At 39.5% G+C, this 19308-nt stretch overlaps 1 protein-coding gene across 1 annotated transcript in view; it reads left to right on the top strand.

Annotated features, from left to right (window-relative positions):
* Positions 1-19308, top strand: part of SDCCAG8 (SHH signaling and ciliogenesis regulator SDCCAG8) — a 247737-nt gene that overhangs the window by 79526 nt on the left and 148903 nt on the right. Inside the window, exons 11-12 of the mRNA XM_047077091.1 lie at positions 3568-3702; positions 6542-6658. Coding sequence (XP_046933047.1) covers positions 3568-3702; positions 6542-6658 — 252 coding nt within the window. The remainder of the gene's footprint in view (positions 1-3567; positions 3703-6541; positions 6659-19308) is intronic.

A 19308-nucleotide genomic window follows, 5' to 3' on the forward strand; every position in this document is an offset into this window, starting at 1 on the left:
ACCTAATATACCTCGCTTAGAGCGGACATTTAATGGCTTTCAGCTTGAGGCTAGTATCATTCTTACTGCGCAGAAAGAGGAGTAGGCTGAGAGGATGGAATTCTTGCACCTGCGTATTAGCAAAGCAGGCAGATTTGAATATAAAGCCTGGCTCTCCTTTTTATTCAGTAGCTTGAATGCACGTAGGCAAATTTCTGGATTTTCAGAATCTCCTGAATTTTTTTTCAACTGAAAAATTAATCCCATATAATTCCTTCTCCAAGGGGATTAAAAGAGAGAACGTGTATCCCACTGCCTAGCACAGGAAGTGTATCCGAGAGGGAGACAGAACAGTTCATCCAAACGCTGGGAGAGCTCTGTAGTTTGTGCTAAAGAGCCCCCCCTCGCCGCCCCCCATTTCCTAGCAGTAAGGAACGCTTGCAAGACTTTTAGGCTTTGCTTCTCTCTTTTTGTTCTTTTTTTCTTTTCTTTCTTCTTACTCATTCTCATTAAATTTCGTGTGTGTGGGAAGCTCTTGGAGAGCAGATGTCTTCTACCTAGACAGATTTCGAATCATTCCCCCATGAGCAGGACTTGCTGTGAGTTTGTTTGCTGTCTTCTGTTACGGTCCTTGGCTGCACTGAGCCCCTAGGTTTGTTAGTTCAGTGGGCCATTGATCATATTTATTGAGCGCCCCCTATGGTCTACCCATTTTTTTCAGTTGGTTCCCTTGATAATAGTCCATCACTAGAATTCTTAACTCTTGCACCCGTTGTATAGTGAGTACCACTTTCTACTGTGTTCAGTGCACTAGGGACCACCTTTGTATAGAGATTTCCATCAAGCTGTCCCAGCCTGGGTGTCCTTGTCTCTTGCTTGCCCCTGTCAAAGTTTAAAGGACTTGCCTGATGTCAACGCCCCGGACATCCAGCAGTGTTGCAGCTGTCCGTGTTACTTGTGTCTCCGCAACAGATGTGGATGGAGACGCTCCTGCGGTGTAATGTTGACTTCCAGATGGTGGGCGTGGGGAAAAAGGAGGTGTGACAACAGGAGCAGAGGCCTCAGGAAGTGGGTGACAGGAGGGAGCAGACAGGTAGTGGGCACAGGGAAGAAGTGATGGGTGGCAGAGGGAGGGAGTCAGATGGAAGGAATGTGATTTGTTACACGCTTATTATAGAAACTGACTCAGAATTTACAGTTAGCAGGTAAATGTCTGCATATTTACTGCAAAAACCACCAATGTTAGTATGTTTACCATAAGATACATCTTCACACAAATATGATTTTTAGTAGCTGGTAATTAAAGTTTGCTGCTGTGGTATGGTTCCAGAGAAGCTAGAATTACATTCATAATATGGATACTCATGAACCTGAATTTTCAAATTAAGGATATAAATTAATCTTGTTATTTGCTGCATTTAACTTCTTTTGAATTTCAATTTCAAGTTCAGATTATAATGTGAATTAGAATCATTTGTAGCTGGGTATTAGTAAAAGTAGCTTTATGTGCAAATTGGACTTTTAGCCAATCTTTCGACCGTAAGAAGGACATGTAAACAAACCATAAGTGAAATACACAATTCCCCACAATCGCCAGAAAAGTTAATGAATGTATCTACCATTTAATTAGAAAATAGCTACCAGAGGGGCGCCTGGGTGGCGCAGTCGGTTAAGCATCCGACTTCAGCCAGGTCACGATCTCGCGGTCCGGGAGTTCGAGCCCCGCATCAGGCTCTGGGCTGATGGCTCGGAGCCTGGAGCCTGTTTCTGATTCTGTGTCTCCCTCTCTCTCTGCCCCTCCCCCGTTCATGCTCTGTCTCTCTCTGTCCCAAATAAATAAATAAACGTTGAAAAAAAAAAATTTAAAAAAAAAAAAAAAAAAAAAAAAAAGAAAATAGCTACCAGGGCTCATTATTTCATATGTGTCAACTTTAGTTCGTTATGTAATTCAAAGGCAATCTTGATCTGTGTCACAAAATCCGAGTTACTGATTTCAGTTGTGAAAACTGAATTCACACCCATATCAGTGTGCAACGGTAGATTTAAAATGTTATTTCAATTTTGTTATGAGTTCTTGTTTACCAGATTAAAAACTGATAGATATCTCTGCGTGTTTCACTCTCGAGGAAGGTAGCGTTTCTTCTTCATGTCAAAGCTGCTAATACAAATAAGAAATTAAGAGTCTAGGAAATTTTGACTTACTGGAGCAGAGTAAAATGTAACTGCAAACAAAAAAACTGTAAAATGGGTTAAATCTAAGACCTAGAAAGCATTTCTCACCCTGAGAAGAAAAACTAAGAGCCTGAGATCCGTAGAGTGGAGTGCTCCTCAGAAGAGCTGTTTATTCCAGTGATCCATTCCTCAAACATTTGGTGAGGAATACGCCCTTGAGCAACTTGCAGTCTAACGTGGAAACAGACAACTAAACATAGTGAGATAAGTACATCGTTGGAAGCGTGCAGACCTTGCGGTGTGATGGAGATATATAGAAGCTGTTGTGGGAGCCACACACCGGAGTGAGAGTCGAGATATGAAACCACAGTACTGCATGAGCAGCAAATCCGTGAGAGTGGATGTCAGCTGCAAACAGCAGACATGTCCCCCCCCAGGACACAATAGCTGAATAGCAACCCTGAGTGCATCAAGGGCTCCTATTCTGTGCTGGGAACAAGGGGGTCAAAGAAACTTCCTGGAGGAGAGGGGATAATGGCTGAGAGGGGAAATAACAGGAGCGCTGGTGGTTTTGTGTAGCAAAGTGAAGTGCATAGAGCCTCCTCTGTTGGTGTTGGGGGGAAAGAGAGTAGGATCCATTGAATCTCAGTTGCTCTCTCTAAAGAGATCTGCCTCTCCAGCTCTCCCGACCAGTCCTTTTATCCTTCCATGTGAGAGAAGAGTTCAAGACTTCTCTGATTGCTTGACATCGCCCCTGAAATTTATTTGTATCAGCCTCTTCCACAACTTTTCACCTTAAAGTTTCAACCCAAACTTTGATTTTATCATCTTGTTATGTATTTCCCCAAATGAGGGTAGAGACCCAGGAATAAATGGGAAGGAAGTACATATTTGAGTCATGGGGGACGGGTGAGTGGAGGAGGTGGAAAAATGGACATACCCGATCCACAGAGAAATGATCTAAGAGTGAACCCAGTGGCCACGTGAAGACTATTAATTCAAGATTTTTTTTTTACATAGCGTCTTATTAGTCTGAGGTGCACCATACAATGATTCAGCAGTTCTATACATTGCTCTGTGCTCATCAAGATAAGTGCACTCTTAATCCCCTTCACCTGTTTCACCCATCACCCCTCCCCCCCCATCTACCTCCTCTCTGGTAACCACCTGTTTGTTCTCTGTAGTAAGGAGTCTGTGGGTTTTTTTGTCTCTTTTTCCCCTTTCTTTTGTTTCTTAAGTTCTACAAGTGAGTGAGATCATACGGTATTTGTCTTTCTCTGACTTACTGTCTCTAGGTCCACTCACGTTGTTGCGTGTGGCAAGATCTCATTCTTTCTTATGGCTGGGTCATCAGTGTTCTCAATATTTATTTTGTCAAATGCCATTATCATTTAGGACTTTTATTTCCTCCTATAGATATTGTCCCTGTCTCAAAATATTGCCCAACTGGAGGTCCAGGTTGAAAAGGTTACAAGAGAGAAGATTTCAGCTATTAATCAACTAGAGGAAATTCAAAACCAGCTTGCTTCCAAGGAAATGGATGTCACAAAGGTACAAAGTGAGATTCTAGTTTATAATTTTTTCTAATGCACAAAACTCAGAAAGAAGCACGGAATAGAAAGGTTTTGTTATTTCAGACAGTAAAGGTCCACCTAATGGTCATTAAGCAAACATTTACTTATTACTGGCAGGCCCTTTGATGAGTGCTGAAAATACAAAGATGAATTAGACACAAATAATGTCCATGAAGAACTCAAAGTGGCTGAGACAGACTTGTCATTAAGCAAGTGTCACTACTTTAGTCATTGAATGTGTGATAATCCCAGCATCTCTAAAGTAGACAGTTAGGAAAAATGTTTGCCAGAGATAGCATTGGTTTGGTCCCCACAAAAACAGTAAAAGACATATATATATATACAACACCAAGAGTGTGCTTAAAATAAAAAATTTTCTACCTCCCATTCCTTTTCATACCTGGTCTTCAATATCAAGGTTCTCACACTAAGTGTCTTATTTTATTGGTCCTTAAATTTATACTTCAAAACATCACAGTGTCTGCACTTCGGGCATCACAAACTTGTGAACCAAGAACTAAAATGTTTAATAGTCTCAACTGGCCACTGTAAGGTACATATTTATGAAACACGAGAAGTCCATGTAGATATCAGTAAGCAGTTGCCTTAAAACTAAGAAACTACGTGTGAGCACGCATGATGTAATAAATTAAATGGATATATTTTTTACCAGAATGTACACGGATAATTTTGTTTGCAATGTATACCCTTTTCATATCGCATTTTAGCTATCAACATATTTTCCTAAATGTTGACACATTTGTAATGCCAATGTTGCTTTATAATTTGGTAATTGCAATTGCCTTTAATATATAGAAGAAACAAAGCCCATTTTTTTCTTTTTTTTCCCTTGAATTTCTTTAATTCTCCATTTGCTTTCTAAAACTCAAGTTAGCCGATATAGAGGTTTAAAGCTGTCATATTTGCCAATATCATCAGCGTGTTTGTGTGGAGGCTAAGGGTAAATGTAAGGGAGTTGGGATAGAGGGGTGACAGTGGTTAATCCAGATTTAGGGAGAAAGCTGTGGTGAGTGTTCAGTCCATTGTAGGGAGAGAACTTTCTGTTGAAACATGTACAGTCGAGATGCCTCTTCTATCTTTAGAACTGTCCAAAAAAACACTCCAGCATCAGAAGGGTGCCTTGAGGTGGCTCCAACCCTGAGATGAAATCATTCTACTTCAGTTTAATTCGTTAGTTTATTTTAGATGAAATTCAAGTGTCATGGATAAACTTAGCAGATGCTAACGTGGAAGCAGTAAGGCAAGGGAACTTTAAAAATAAAATTAAGGGATAAAATAATTTTAAATAAAACTTAATGCCTAGGCATTTATTATTACACAATAATTATATGTTGGTATTAGGTTTGAAACACCATGGCTGTGTAATTATTATTTCCTGGCGTCAATTTGGTTTTTTTCATTTCATTCATGTATATACATCGAATAGGTTGGAATAGTGAAGAACCAAGAAGGAAAGGGAATTAGGGCCCCTCTAATTTTTTTCTGTCATTCTTCATTTTAAACCTTATTTAGCTTTAAAATTAATAACTTTTTATAAATTACTAGTGTTTTTGAAATGGGAGGGGTCAGCTCTGACACATTCAAGGCATTTGAATTTGAACTTCAAGTAGAATTTTCAGTAATTGTATTCTTTTCCTAGTATTTTGAGGGCCACTGGGGAGAAACTTACTGACTTTTTCCTCTGTCAGATTGGTTTATTTTTAAAAATTTTTTTTGTTTGTTTGAGCATAGGAGATAGATGGAGGTTTTATAAGATTCTAATATCTCAGTAATGATAAAACTAATTAGAAAAGTTCTGATTGTATTTTTGGATAAATACCAAAATTGAAAGGTTTCAAGCACCTATAACCATTGGATGATACATAATTTTTAAAAACTTGTATTTGTAAATCAGAGACTGAATTAACAGACGTGTGTGTTAATCTCTTACAGGTTCTCAGTTATCTCAAAGGCTCATAATTTCTTTAGATTTATCTGCTGAATTGCATTTACCAAATATATTTACCTGTGTGTAGAGCCCTTGTATAAAAAAAAAATTTATACAAAAAAATTGTGTAAGGGATGATACACAACACTTTTAGGATGCTGTGTGTGTTCATTATTTAATGATATGTTAAAATCATTTCACTTAAATGTATATTTTCCTTTTATGTTGAATGCTACAGTTATAAATGCAGAGTGTGCATGGTTCCAGTCTATGACTCTTATGAGACAGTGTTTCTTAATTTAAGTGCATAGCACTGTGCATAAGATTGATGTTATCTAAGAGACTGTAGTGAATACTAGGGACCACTGTACACGTAAATACCGATCATATAGCCTATTAGCAGAGAGAAAAATTCCTTTATAAATTTCTTGAATAAAAGCCTAACTGATCAAATCTTTAAGGGAAACCTTTCTTTTATAGAATGTCTGTTTAACTGTAATAATTTTAATGAGTATTGATATAGCTTAATATTTTAATGATTTCACCTAGTTAAGATTGAGGTGATAATGCATTTTGGATAATAGCATGCAATTGAAACGATTTTTCCCACAAAAAATCTTGGGCACATTACTTAAATTTCTCAATACATTTCTTTATCTGTAATCTGAAGTTGTTAAACTCAGTGGTACCTGATACTGCCTTCGCATCTTAACAGAATACATTGAATATTCTATACAGAAAATGCCATTCTTAGAAGAGTTCTATTGTATTTTATTTATATGACCTCTAGGGGGCACCAAAAGATCTAATTGCAGGCATTGCCTGGTAGATTCCAGCAGCTATTGATGTAGTTTTTACAATCTAACAGGTGTGTGGGGAAATGCGCTATCAGTTGAATAAAACCAAAATGGAGAAGGATGAGGCAGAGAAGGAGCACAGAGAGTACAGAGCAAAAACTAAAAGGGATCTTGAAATGAAAGATCAGGTAAGAGATGACAAGGGTAACTGCAGCAATTAAAGACCTAATTAAAGACGTAAGTTATTTATTTCTATTATATTGCTTCTAACTAATGGAACAATCCAGTTTATACTATTAAAAGAATTTCATTTCTAGTTGCCTAAAATTATCACCTTTCACATGAAATGGTGAGAATACAGCCGCATGCATATAAAATCCCAATCTGACAGGTCATAAATAATACATTTGGATATGTGTATCTATTACTTACAAAAGTAAAAAAAAAAAAAAATGTTCTAATGCACAGTTTGAACCTAAAATATACGTACATAAAGTTCTTGAAAGATGCCAACTTGAATCCAATTTTAAGTGAAAAAGTTTAAAATTTGTAAGATGAGATGAGTTGATATGTAAATATGTCAATCAAATTGATTGTTGGCAGAGTGAAACCAGTTTTAACTAAGATAACCATGAATACGTTTGCCTAAATACAGGGAAATTAGAAATGTTAGGGGAAAATGCTGCTTACTTCAATCTCAGCTGAACAGATGTTTTATGTTATATCTTTGTTGAGATCGTGTAGATACTCCAATTTTAATTGTCGACATGGATAAAGTTTTTGGAGAGGCAATTCTAATAGACTCACTTTGGATTTTCTATTTTTATGTTACAGTACAGAACATTGGAGGCTCTCATTCTTTATATTCAGCAAAAGCAGATTGATAAATCTATTCCATTAAAATGAGTTCTCAGTGTCAATATTTTTTTAAAAAAACACCACAATTTAAAAGTAGGTAGCTCTTGGTAAATTTTTTCAAAACATATTTCTAGTTCAAGGCATTTTACTATACTTTCCAGCATATTTTCCCTTTCAACCCCGTCAGCTTTCTATGCAGATGACACAGAGACAGTTGGGAAAAGTATTAAAAATGAAAGTGATAATGAAATTTAGTACAAAAAGTTTTTCAAGGCATAGCTGAAATCTCTGGCATTAAGTTAACATCTGAACAACCAAAATCAGATTCTGCTTTTGTGCCGCTATATTCAGACTTTAATTTTCAGAATTTTCATTACTAACATGTACGGATAATGAAACTATTTCATGGCATCCAGTTGGGGGCGTGCCTGATAGTAGAATTGAAAATCCTCTCTGTCCTCGACTGAAGGACTAAGACTACCACACCAAACGGAACTTTCCTTTCCTTTCCTTTCCTTTCCTTTCCTTTCCTTTCCTTTCCTTTCCTGATGTATTATGACTTTTTTTTTTAAGGGTATCATCTTGGTTTGCTCACTAGCATTATTATATACTTTTGTAATAGTATTTTATAGCATCTGCCCAATATAACATCTTGGACTAACTGGAAAAACAAATAGGAAGAGTGTCTGAGTTATTTAAAATTACAGGATAATGTTCCAGAGAGAAAAAAAACACTATAGGAATAATAAGATTAGCATATCACTTGTAAATGAATAACGTGTAGAAGTGTTTGTAGTATTTGTCTTTCAGAGTTTATAGCTCTTGGCAATTAACCAGCAATGATGTGGAGGCTAAGGTTGCAGGATTTTAAAAGGAGCCGTTTCCATTTGTAAACCATTTCCTGCTACATAGTGAAACATTAGCAGTTTTCATAATGATTTCCAGTGTTTTTAGATAAAGATGTGCCTTCTCAGGAGGTCAGAGGGTTAGGAATAAAACCTTGGACCGGTTACAAGATGCTTGTGATGTGATGTGCTCGTTACCATTTTCTCTTGGACAGAATGTGAGGAAATCTTATAGGTACTCTTTGTAACTATTTTGTATCAAACAGACAGTTTCTGAAAAGAAAGGAGTGGTGTCTCATTCCGAGGATGATCTGGACGAGCAAAGCAGCAATTGTTCTTTGGTCTTTCAGCCATGACCTGACCTTCTGTCCGCAAGACCAAAGAGCTCCTTTGCTTGCCCACCATCTGCACTCAAGAGAGAAATTTACATTCAACTTTTAAAAGCTGGGCATGTTGAGCATTTATCTGAAATACTTATAATAATATAAAGTGTATTTAACTTTTAGAGTGTTACACATCACGCAATTGAGCATGACAAGAAGGCCATCTCTAGCTTCACAAACAAAGTGTTCCTTGTAATATAGTCATTTTATTCATATTTTTGTTAATCTGGACTCTTGATACATTTTTAAAGTAGGTGGGAAACTGTGAGATTGGAATGTGGTAAGAACAAGAGCTTTTTTGATGTCTACAAAATAGGGCAAATGGTTGAGCACCAAAATCATTTTCTTTGTGACCCGAGCCTTGACTCTGGCATAATTAGAAGGAAGGGTTAGGGGACTAACAATAGCGATCTCTTCCTCCCACTTTCTCCTTTTCTTCTTTATATTGTGTCAGGAACCCATGGGCGGATTATCCTTCCCATCAACTCCTTTGTATCACATCAGCATACAGCGGCCCTGCCAGCCCGAGAGGACGCTTCTTGAACTAAAAAAAAAAAAAAAAAAAAAAAAAAAAAAAAAAAGACATTTGGTTTGGAGGAGTATGAAAAATCTGTACCCTGATTTTTATTACAAATTTTTTGCAAGCAACAGGTACACACACACACACACACACACACACACACACACTCCATTACTGGAATTTAAAAACATACAAAGAGAATGTTAATATGAACTCCCACATCTCCATCACCTAGGCTCACCATTTTGCCAATTCTATTCCATCGATCTTGTTGGTTTTTTTCCTCTCTTCCTCCTTCGTCTTTTTTGTCGCCTTTGTCGTCTGTTTCTTCCTCTTCTCTCCCGAATTCTGTCTTCTTCCCCCATTGCTCCTTTTGCTGAAGTATTTGAGGCAGATCTCAGACATGATGTTATTTCACTCATGAACCCCTCAGTGTGCATCTATGAAGGATATTTTTTTTCATAACCACCAGGTCGTCATCACACATGACAATACCAACAATAATTCTTTAATATCTGATAATGCCAAGCCCATATTCACACTCCTCTGACCATCTTAACAATGTCTGTTTTATGGCTGTTTTTTTTAGAAACAGACAGATAGGAGCATTTTTGTGTGTCAGAATGTTATGGTTTGATCTTCTTTAACAGGAGATAAAGGGATATCTCAGCAAAATTTCAACTTTCTTTATCTGTTGTTGTCTCATTAAATTTCACACATATATTTTGATTGTGCTCTGAATTTATAAGGTGCGTCAGCATCATTCTAAAGAAATATGAATTAATCCTAGAGCCAACTGTCTGAAGGAAAATGGCTACCATGTCGCAACCCCAATAGTCATATCCTGAAGTGAGCCCTGTAGAGTCTGAAAGACAAATTTTGTAATTAATTCAGTCTTACATTTAAGATTCGGGAGTGTGACTGGAAGCCCATTACAAAGGTTATGGCCGATGAAGTAGTGAAAGTTTCTTTGTCACCTTCCATTCTGGTAGATGAATCTCCGAAGGTGATTCTTCAGAGCTAAAAGGTTTGATCAGGGCATAGTATAAACAGAAAATGCAGTAATTTCAAATGTAGGGGAAAAGTGATGTTTTAAAGGTATTAAAATATAAAAATTTTCCTTTCTTTTATAGCCTTTCTCTTTCCCCCTGTCCCTTTCTCTCTCTCTCTCTCTCTCTCTCTCTCTCGCCCAGTTATGGTGTTTTCTGTTTGCTGTTTAACTTGGGATGACCTCCAGCACAGGGCTCCCCGGGGTGGGGGGTGGGGTGAGTAGTGGGGAGACCTACCTGGTAGCTGGATCAGGGTAAGCAGAGGCTGTATATTGAGGCCACTGGGTGTTGTCGGAGGCAGGGATGTAGCCACCTCTGTGTGCTGCCCTGTGATGTCAGGGGCACACACCCTCAACCCCATCTTCTCCAGGTTCACATCTGGGCTCCTGTCAGAGGCAGAGCATGACAGCAGTACACGACCCCACCCCCACGCCACCCCCATGACCTGATTCCACCCGAGACACAGGGCAGGATCACAACACAGCTCGGGCCAGACGAGGGAACTGCAGGGGAACAGGTGTCTGAGGACCGTCTCGGGGCTGCTGTGAGGCAGTGAAGCGACAAGACCGCGGACCCGAGCAGCAGCGCCACTGCCTCCTCAGACTTTCCTGACAAAACACAAGTGCCAATATATAGTCATGAAGAAGTTCGAGAGGTCGACCACAGAGCGCTAAACGGCAGGCTTCTCAACACGGGGCCCCATCTGCCTGCACCCATCACACGCCCGTGATGGTGCCAAGGCAGTGGGAAGAGGCAGGCAGAGGTGTGGTGTGCTGCTGCACGTACGTGCACTCCCACTGACACACGCAGACGTGAAGTGTGTAACACGCCCACGGGCCCCATACCCGTAACTGACGGCTCATGGGCTGAATCGACCGACTGTCTGTTTTGACAGATAGTTGTGTTAGAACACGGCCACATCCATTCGTTCTCTATTATCGACGGCTGCTTTCCTGCTACACAGAGTTGAGTTGTGGCGGAGACACTCGAGCCCACGGAGACTGAAACATTTACTCTCTGAGCCCTTATGGACCAAGTCGGCCAGCCCCGGCCCTGGGTATAGAAATAGAACTGTATGTCTTCGGGTTCTCATGCCTTTCTAAACAGTGGAGCTTGGGTTCAAAGACTCCTCAATCTTCGATGATAACTTAATGGTTTTAGAGTATATCTCAGTGCAGCACGTGGCCTCTTCCGTGGCCTCTTCGTCATCTCATGGCCTTGCCAAATGAGTGTGTGACTGCTTATGGCGTCATCATCTTAGTGGTGGCACATGGTATAATAATGGCTTAGGTGAGAGTATAAATATAAAAGTTGCTCTGCAGCACAATTTCTTTTAGGTTGGTACAGTTTTTTTCAGATAAGACTTTTTTTTTTTCCCCACCAGTATTGCATAAGTTATAACTTTGGAGTTGTAGCTACAACTGAGCAGGAGGCATTGAAGTTCAAAATTACTTGAGTGGGGTAATGAAAACAAATATTTTAGGGTAGGACACATATAAAAAAGAAATAGATCAGAAAATTTTGGCTAGAAAAATTGGGCCAAACAAGAATTTGAACTCCTATCTACAGCAGTATGATTCAGCACTTTAGTACTGACGTCATAGGTGGACTGTTTCAGTGGAGGAATTATTTCTGAAGTACAGTTGACTTATTTAAATTGTTGCAAGACGTGCATCTGTTCTGTATGGCTTTGTGTAAAGATGAGAAGAAGCCTTCAAAGTCCTAAAAGGAGGTCCTACTGAAGGGCAGAGAAATAAAGACAATGAAGAAAAGTTGAAGAATTACACCTTTTTATTTCGAGAAGTCTAAATCTTCGCTACCTTCACGGACTAGACAGATTCTTTCAGGGAGGAAGCTTAACACCTGTTTAAACGCCTTGATCCTCAATATGGAAAGAATAAGAAGAAAGCTATTTAATCACAGCAACTGGAAATCACAATAGCCTGAAATAAGAACTTTCTGACAGTAAGATGATTGCAGTAGATTGCAGCAACGGGCAATGGAACTTTCTTCCCTGAAACTGCCGGTTTCAAACAATAAGAACAATATTCTGAAAACCCAGCAAATGGACCTCCGAGGTCCACTGTCTTCTACTGGATTGTGGGAGCATCCTCAGAATATTTCACTCCGATCTGTTCAAGTGGCTAGTAGTGGTATTTGTCTTTCCTGCTTGTAATTTAGCACCTACAGATTAAAGCGAAATCCTCCTCAGCTCTGTTCTCTGCTTTGTGTCTGTAATGCCATGTGATCTCATCGGAAGGCTTTGGGGGAGTATACTGAGATAATGGATAGCTTCTGGAGAGCTAGACTTGAGAGACTTTCCAACTACCACCTGCAGTCTCACTTCTGCCTCTGAAAGCTGACTGGGAGAGGGGCCACTTGGGCATGCCGTTAGCACATGTAATCACTCGGTCCTGGTGATGACAGAGCTGCTCTCCAGTGTTCTTCACACCCTCTTCCAGCGCTGGAGGCTCAGCGCGTCCCTCTCCCTGCTCCTCACTCAGGCAGCAGCCGCGTGCGAGGGCTTGGCCTACCCAGGCCGGTGCAGGAGGCACCGAGGGGGTGCTAGCTGGAAGACCCAGGTCCTGCCCTGAGGGAGTTTATATTCTAGTTGAGGAGATGGGGTACACATTTGAACATGCCTACAAAAACCTTGCAAAGCAGCATATCGACAAGTGCAAATTAATGTAGTGTGAACTTCATGCTGGCTACAGCCCATGCGAGGCAGAATCTGGTTCCATGTGTGTGATGCAATAAAGCTTTTTTTTCTAGCATCTTCCCTAAGTACGCCCTAAAGCATTGTTCAGATAAATTTGTGTTCTTATCACAGCCTAACCAAGAATTGTGAGAAAATTCTTCAGCCCGGCGTATGTCTAATAAATCAGCCTCTTTTGTTCTTGCGCCGCGCGCTGCTTGAATGGGACAAATGGGATCATGTAAATAAAAATAAAATTCATTTAATAAAAGATTATTGAACTTCTGTTTTTTCTAAAACACCATGCAAAGTTAATTTCTTCATTTTAAACCGTAATTGTGTCGGTAAAATTACAAAATTAGCAGTTAAAAAGTAAGTTTTTTTGTGTGTTTTTTTTTTTTGTTTGTTTTTTTTTGCACAGAACAGTTTCCAAATCAATCCAGTGAATAATACCAAGTTGGAGATTATTGGGGCATTCATCATTTGATAACTCTGTTAATATTTTGGGCAGTACTTGTTTACCCCATTCATGAAAACCCAGTGGAAATTTATACGCTGAAAAAAGAGTCCTTTGATTCTCCAAGAGACATGGTAATGCTATTCACCATAATGATGTATTTTTTAAAAATCAAATGTGTAAGCAGAAACAATATATCTGAAGATAGCAACTTAGGGCTGTTCAGAGATAAGGGTACAAAGAGGATAGAAAACAAGCCAGTTTAGAAAGCATATGCCTTGTGGGGTAAACATTTAGAAATAAATGTCTTTGGATAGGAATATAAAACTGTAAGTGAACTCAAGGAATTTTTGCTGTATTTTCAGATTCACTGGATATACGTATTTTGGTCCTTAAAAAACTTTCCGCATGCTTCTTTTGACTTTAAAGGTTGGACCCACAGACCAACCTGCCGCTCTTGGAGACCATCGTCTTGGGTACCAAGTCCGCAATAGGGGTAGCTACCAGATGGCAAGCAGCGTTTTGTGTGGCCACACTGGCCAGCAAGCTGGGAAGCGTTAGACATAGGGCAGCTACGTGTGCTTTTTCTTTTTTTACAGTCCAGAAATATTAGTACTGATACCCAGTGTAAATATTACTCATTACTACAGATGTACAACTTTTAAAACAATATTATATAAACATAAGCACATTCACAGAAGCCAATAATTCCATCACCCAATAGAGCAAATTGTTTTCATTTTTCTGTTTTACCTTTTACTTTTGTCCATATGCATATATGGTATTTGCAAATAGCAAACATGCTACTTGGTAGAATTCTGGTTTTTGCTTATTTCACTTAACTATATCTCCAGCATTTTTATGTGTTACTTCCTCTTCTTCATAGTGATCACTTCAATATGGCCATGTACCTGTGCTTTTAAAGGAAAGAATAATAAGTCAGGTTTGGGGGCGCCTGGGTGGCTCGGTCTGTTAACTGTCCAACTTCAGCTCAGGTCTGATCTTCCGGTCGGTGAGTTCAAGCGCCGCATCGGGCTCTGTGCTGACAGCTCAGAGCATGGAGCCTGTTTCAGATTCTGTTTCTCTCCCTCTCTCCCTCTCTCTCTCTCTCTCTCTCTCTCTTTCCCCTTCCCCCGCTCATACTCTCTGTCTCTCTCTCTCAAAAATAAACAAACATAAAAAAAAAGTCGGATTTGGAATAGAACAAACACTGTTTGTTACAAATTTAGAATTTTTTGCCCTAAACTTCACTTGTTGCTTTAATTCAGCAACCATATATTGCATGCACTGTGCCGGGCTGGAGCGCACTTCTGTTTTTTGGTTCTTAGAGAAGGGAAGATGTAAGGCAGGTATGCAAATAACTTTATGTCAGAGAGGTCCTAGTAACTATAATTAGCAAACTACACAGGAGGATGGGGATTTAGAAGAGGGAGAGATGGCATCCTTAAAGGATGGGTAGGACGTTGCCCATTAGAGATGAGAGAGGAAGGCATTTTGGTTGAAAGATCCAGTGTGACAGCTTGAGCAAAGGAATGGGAACGGTGGGGTGGGCTGTGGAAAAGGAAGATGCATTCAAGGAACATATGTGTCTTTTGATTCCATAGCATGCTTGCATAACTGACCCCAACATCTCCAGTGGCATAGAAAATAGGCTTCTTTCTGTAAGGTTCAGAATCCCAGTGCAGTTCCCTATTATGTAACATACTGCACGCCCTGCAGTCAGGCGCAGAAGTCATGTTATATTTGGGGAATATTTGCATTGGTTTTTCATTTCCTTTGTAGTGCTTTCTACGTAAGAAAATAATTTCAAGATTTTCAAATTTCAGATAGCATACAATAAAATGTCATTTTATAAATAATGTTAGAATCAAGTAGGATTAGTTTTTTTAAAAAATAAAGAATTCACAGTTCCCTTAATGATTTGTAGAAGGTATCTTCAAATGATGGAAGATATCTTCAAATGACGGGGTCCTACTCGACCTTCGGACTGTGAGTCCAAAGACTTGACTTCTTGATTTGGCTTTTCGGCTAACTTCCTGAGCAAACCTCTTAGAGCCTCACCTTCCTTCCCAGTGAAGTGAGAAGCTTGGAGAAGTGATAGCTAAGGTTTTCTCTAACTCAAAATTCCTCCGTTTCCAGAAACACAGGAGATATTTCTCTGCCTCTCTTAATTATGAACTAAGTATTAATAAAATCAATATAAATCGCATGGAGTTTCAAGTGTCATTTCAAATATTCCAGTTATTCAGCTGATCTGATAAAAATGAAGTTTTACTGTCACCAATTTTAGATCATATTTTTTCATTATGATTAATAATAGGACAATAAAATGTCTAGCCTTTTAAACAGTTGAATTTAATTACAAGACAGACTTTAATTTGCAATAAGGATTAAAGCCCTACTCTGAATTAAGAATGAAGTTCTATTGGATACGTTTCAGGCAACAGCACACTGTCCAAGGAAGTATTTTAGAGGAGTAGCCAGCTTTCCTGAAACCCGTGGAATGAAATATCCTCAGCTGGAGTTCCCGTGTGAACTCTCGATCCCCAGGATGACAAGGGTGTATTCCTGTTGGAGAATTATGATCCTAATAGCTAATGCTTTCCCTTAACACTTCCACTTGGTGCTCTAACAAAATGCAGTCCAGGAATGAAATGTGTGGCAGTTCTGGACCTAGGTGACCTATTATATGATCATGTTCAATTTCTGTATTTTGATTTTTTTGTTAATCATCTGAATGAAAACAACAAAAAAATGCTTTTTTTAAATTCTCTTAGAGATTTCATGTATCCCTGGAATGTTTCCTGGGCCCTCATTGGAGTCTGGTGTAAGAGACCGCCCCAGGCGGAGGTTATAGATATAACTCTGCAGATTCTAGATGTAACTGACTGTTAGTAAGTTGCAACATGTCTAGATTCTGCCATTATTCTTGTTAACAGATTGTCAAAGTAATTTAACCCTTTTTTGGTGTTAACATCTGTAGTTAGGTGGATCAGTTATGTAGTCACATTTAGTTTTTAGGGAAAAGACAAGAGAGCAGCAGTGTCCTTATTTCTTGCCTGCCTACAGCCTTCCTCATGAGGAATGGGACATTGTTCTTTGTATCACATCTCTCTACTTACAACCGAAGTTCTGATGATCATTCCATCTCTGCTCTGCCTCTCTCCATGGTAATAAGTCATGCACCTGATAGCATCAGCCTGGCTTTGGAAATCATGAATCAAGCTGTGGTTGAAAGTTCCCACTGAAGTGCAGGAAAGTGCTCCTGTTTTCTTAGAGTGGCAGCTAGGGGAAAAAGAGAAGTAAATGCTTCTGGGGACACCTTAAGAAGATGGACTGAAAAGAACTGTTCCACTTGAAAGTTTGTCTCTTCATTGCGAGTACCCGCCTTTTCTTTTGGATCCTTCTTTCACTTTCTTAGAATTTTACATAGAAACCTGAATTCACTCATAGTGAGAGATAATTGTCATATCCCAATTTGAATTAGAAACTTTAGGGTATCATGTTCAAGTTGCCTCTCCACTGAAATTTAGCATAGAATTATAGGACCGGGTCAGTGTTCCTTTCCTAAATTACTGAAGGTCCACTCTCTGTATAGTGATTGAAGCCATACAAGGGTTTGTATAGCAAGAACCAGATATGTTTTAATCGAAAGGTGGAGTTAAGATAGGATCAAATATCTATTTATGTCTATATTTAATTAAAAAAAATTTTTTTTAACGTTTATTTATTTTTGAGACAGAGAGAGACAGAACATGAATGGGGGAGGGGCAGAGAGAGAGGGAGACACAGAATCGGAAGCAGGCTCCAGGCTCTGAGCCATCAGCCCAGAGCCCGATGCGGGGCTCAAACTCACGGACCGCGAGATCGTGACCTGAGCTGAAGTCGGACGCCCAACCGACTGAGCCACCCAGGCGCCCCTGTCTATATTTTAAAATCTATGAGTGGATATTGATCTTTGTATGTATCTTGCTAACATGTCATACAAGAAGTATGACTAGCTGATGATGACAACCAGTCTTAAGTCTCTAAATGCTGAATTTAGGATACCTTAGACTTACCTCATCAGCTGGAAGAGAGAGTAGGCCTTCTCAACCACAGCTTGATTCATGATTTCCAAAGCCAGGCTGATGCTATCAGGTGCATGACTTATTACCATGGAGAGAGGCAGAGCAGAGATGGAATGATCATCAGAACTTCGGTTGTAAGTAGAGAGATGTGATACAAAGAACAATGTCCCATTCCTCATGAGGAAGGCTGAAAGAGAAGAGAGGACCCTCTGAGAGTTGTCTCAGTTATAAAAACAATAAGAGAGGGGCGCCTGGGGGCTCAGCTGGTTAAGCATCTGACTTCAGCCCAGGTCATATCTCACCGTTCCCGAGTTCGAGCCCCACGTAGGGCTCTGTGTTGACAGCTTAGAGCCTGGACCCTGTTTTGGATTCTGTGTCTCCCTCTCTCTCTGCCCTTCCCCCACTCATACTCTGTCTCTCTATAAAAAATAAATCAACATTTAAAAAATAATTTAAAAAAGAGAGAAAAGAAGAGTAGAGGGAAAGGGAGGAAAAAGGAGGAGAAAATGAAAAAGGTTTTAGAAAGCATCCTATAGACATTTACACTAAGAATAACTGGGCTTTCCATTAGACTCTAACTCAGGAAAGGCAAACATGACCACAGATCCATCCATTATGTTCCATCAGCAGTTTCAGGAGGGATTCATAATAATAGATTTTTTAAAACTAGAATTGCTATTATAACCACCTTCTCCCCACTTCCTCTCCCCTAAATCATTACTGGTTGTTGAGAGTAATTCCATATAGCGTGGCATTTTTCAGAAGATGCTTTTTAATCACATAGCAATAAAATTGATGGAGGTGATTTTTTTCATTACCTCCCTCGTTTCATTGGCCACATATGAAAAACCAGAGTTGGAGGGCCTCAGGTCATAAGGAGCAATGGCTTCATGGGCACTGAGAGCCAGAAAGTGTTTAATGACTTAAGCTGTCCCCTTCATGTTGTAGAGGTTTAGACTGCAGGGGAGCACAGAATGATTATCTCACTTTTATGCACTACTTTGTTTAATATTACTGATAAACTATTATATGTCACTCACAAATAGTCACTGGGGTTGCAGTAGGATATATTTAAATAAACTATGTGTATTGCTCATACAACTCTTCTGGTCTGGTGAGGAGGTGAAATGTGACAAGGTGGGGGCTCAGTGCAAGGGGTGACATCCTGTGGTGGGAGAGAGTTTGAAAAGATTCTACTCAACAGCCAATTCTCCACATGGATGATAAGAAAATTCAATGGGGGAAAGAGTAGTTTTTCAACAAATGGTGCTGGGCAACCTGGATATCCACATGTCAAAGAATGAACTTGGGCCGCTACCTTGCGCCATATTCCAAAATTAACTCAAAGTGAAGACGTATATGTAAGAGCTAAACTTCTAAAACTTTTGGAAGGAAACATAGGCCTAAATCTCTGTGACCTTGGACTAGACAGTGGTTTCTTCGTTATGACACCAAAGGCACAGGCAACAAAAGAAAAAGAATAAATCAAGCATCATCCAAATTGGAAATGTTTGTGCTTCAAAGGTCGTCATCCAGAAGGTGGAAAGGCAATCCCCACAAAGAGAGAACATGTTTACAAATCACCTAGCTGGTAGGAGACTTGTAACTAGGACTTATAAAGCATGCGTACAATTTTAATAAAAAGACAACCCAATTTAAAAATGGGCGAAGAAACTTAGGAGATATTTCTCCAAAGAAGACAGGCAAATGGCAGAAGAAGTTTGTGCACAGTCGCTCATCATCATTAGCTGTGAGAGAAATGCAAATCCAAATCAAGGTAAGAACTACTTTCCACCTACTAGAACGACTGTAACCAAAAAGACAGATAATAACAAGTGTTGGCGAAGGTGTGGAGAAATCAGAGCCTCGTGCATTGCTACTAAGATTGTAAAGTGGTGCATCTGCTTTGGGGAAAAGTCTGACAGTTTCTCCAAAGGTTCAACATGGAGTTACCGTACAAC

The sequence above is a fragment of the Lynx rufus genome, unplaced genomic scaffold (genome assembly GCF_022079265.1).
Source record: "Lynx rufus isolate CCGP_SWC_20201006 ecotype Redwood Valley unplaced genomic scaffold, mLynRuf1.p SCAF_15, whole genome shotgun sequence".
In the NCBI taxonomy this organism is placed as follows: Eukaryota; Metazoa; Chordata; class Mammalia; order Carnivora; family Felidae; genus Lynx; species Lynx rufus.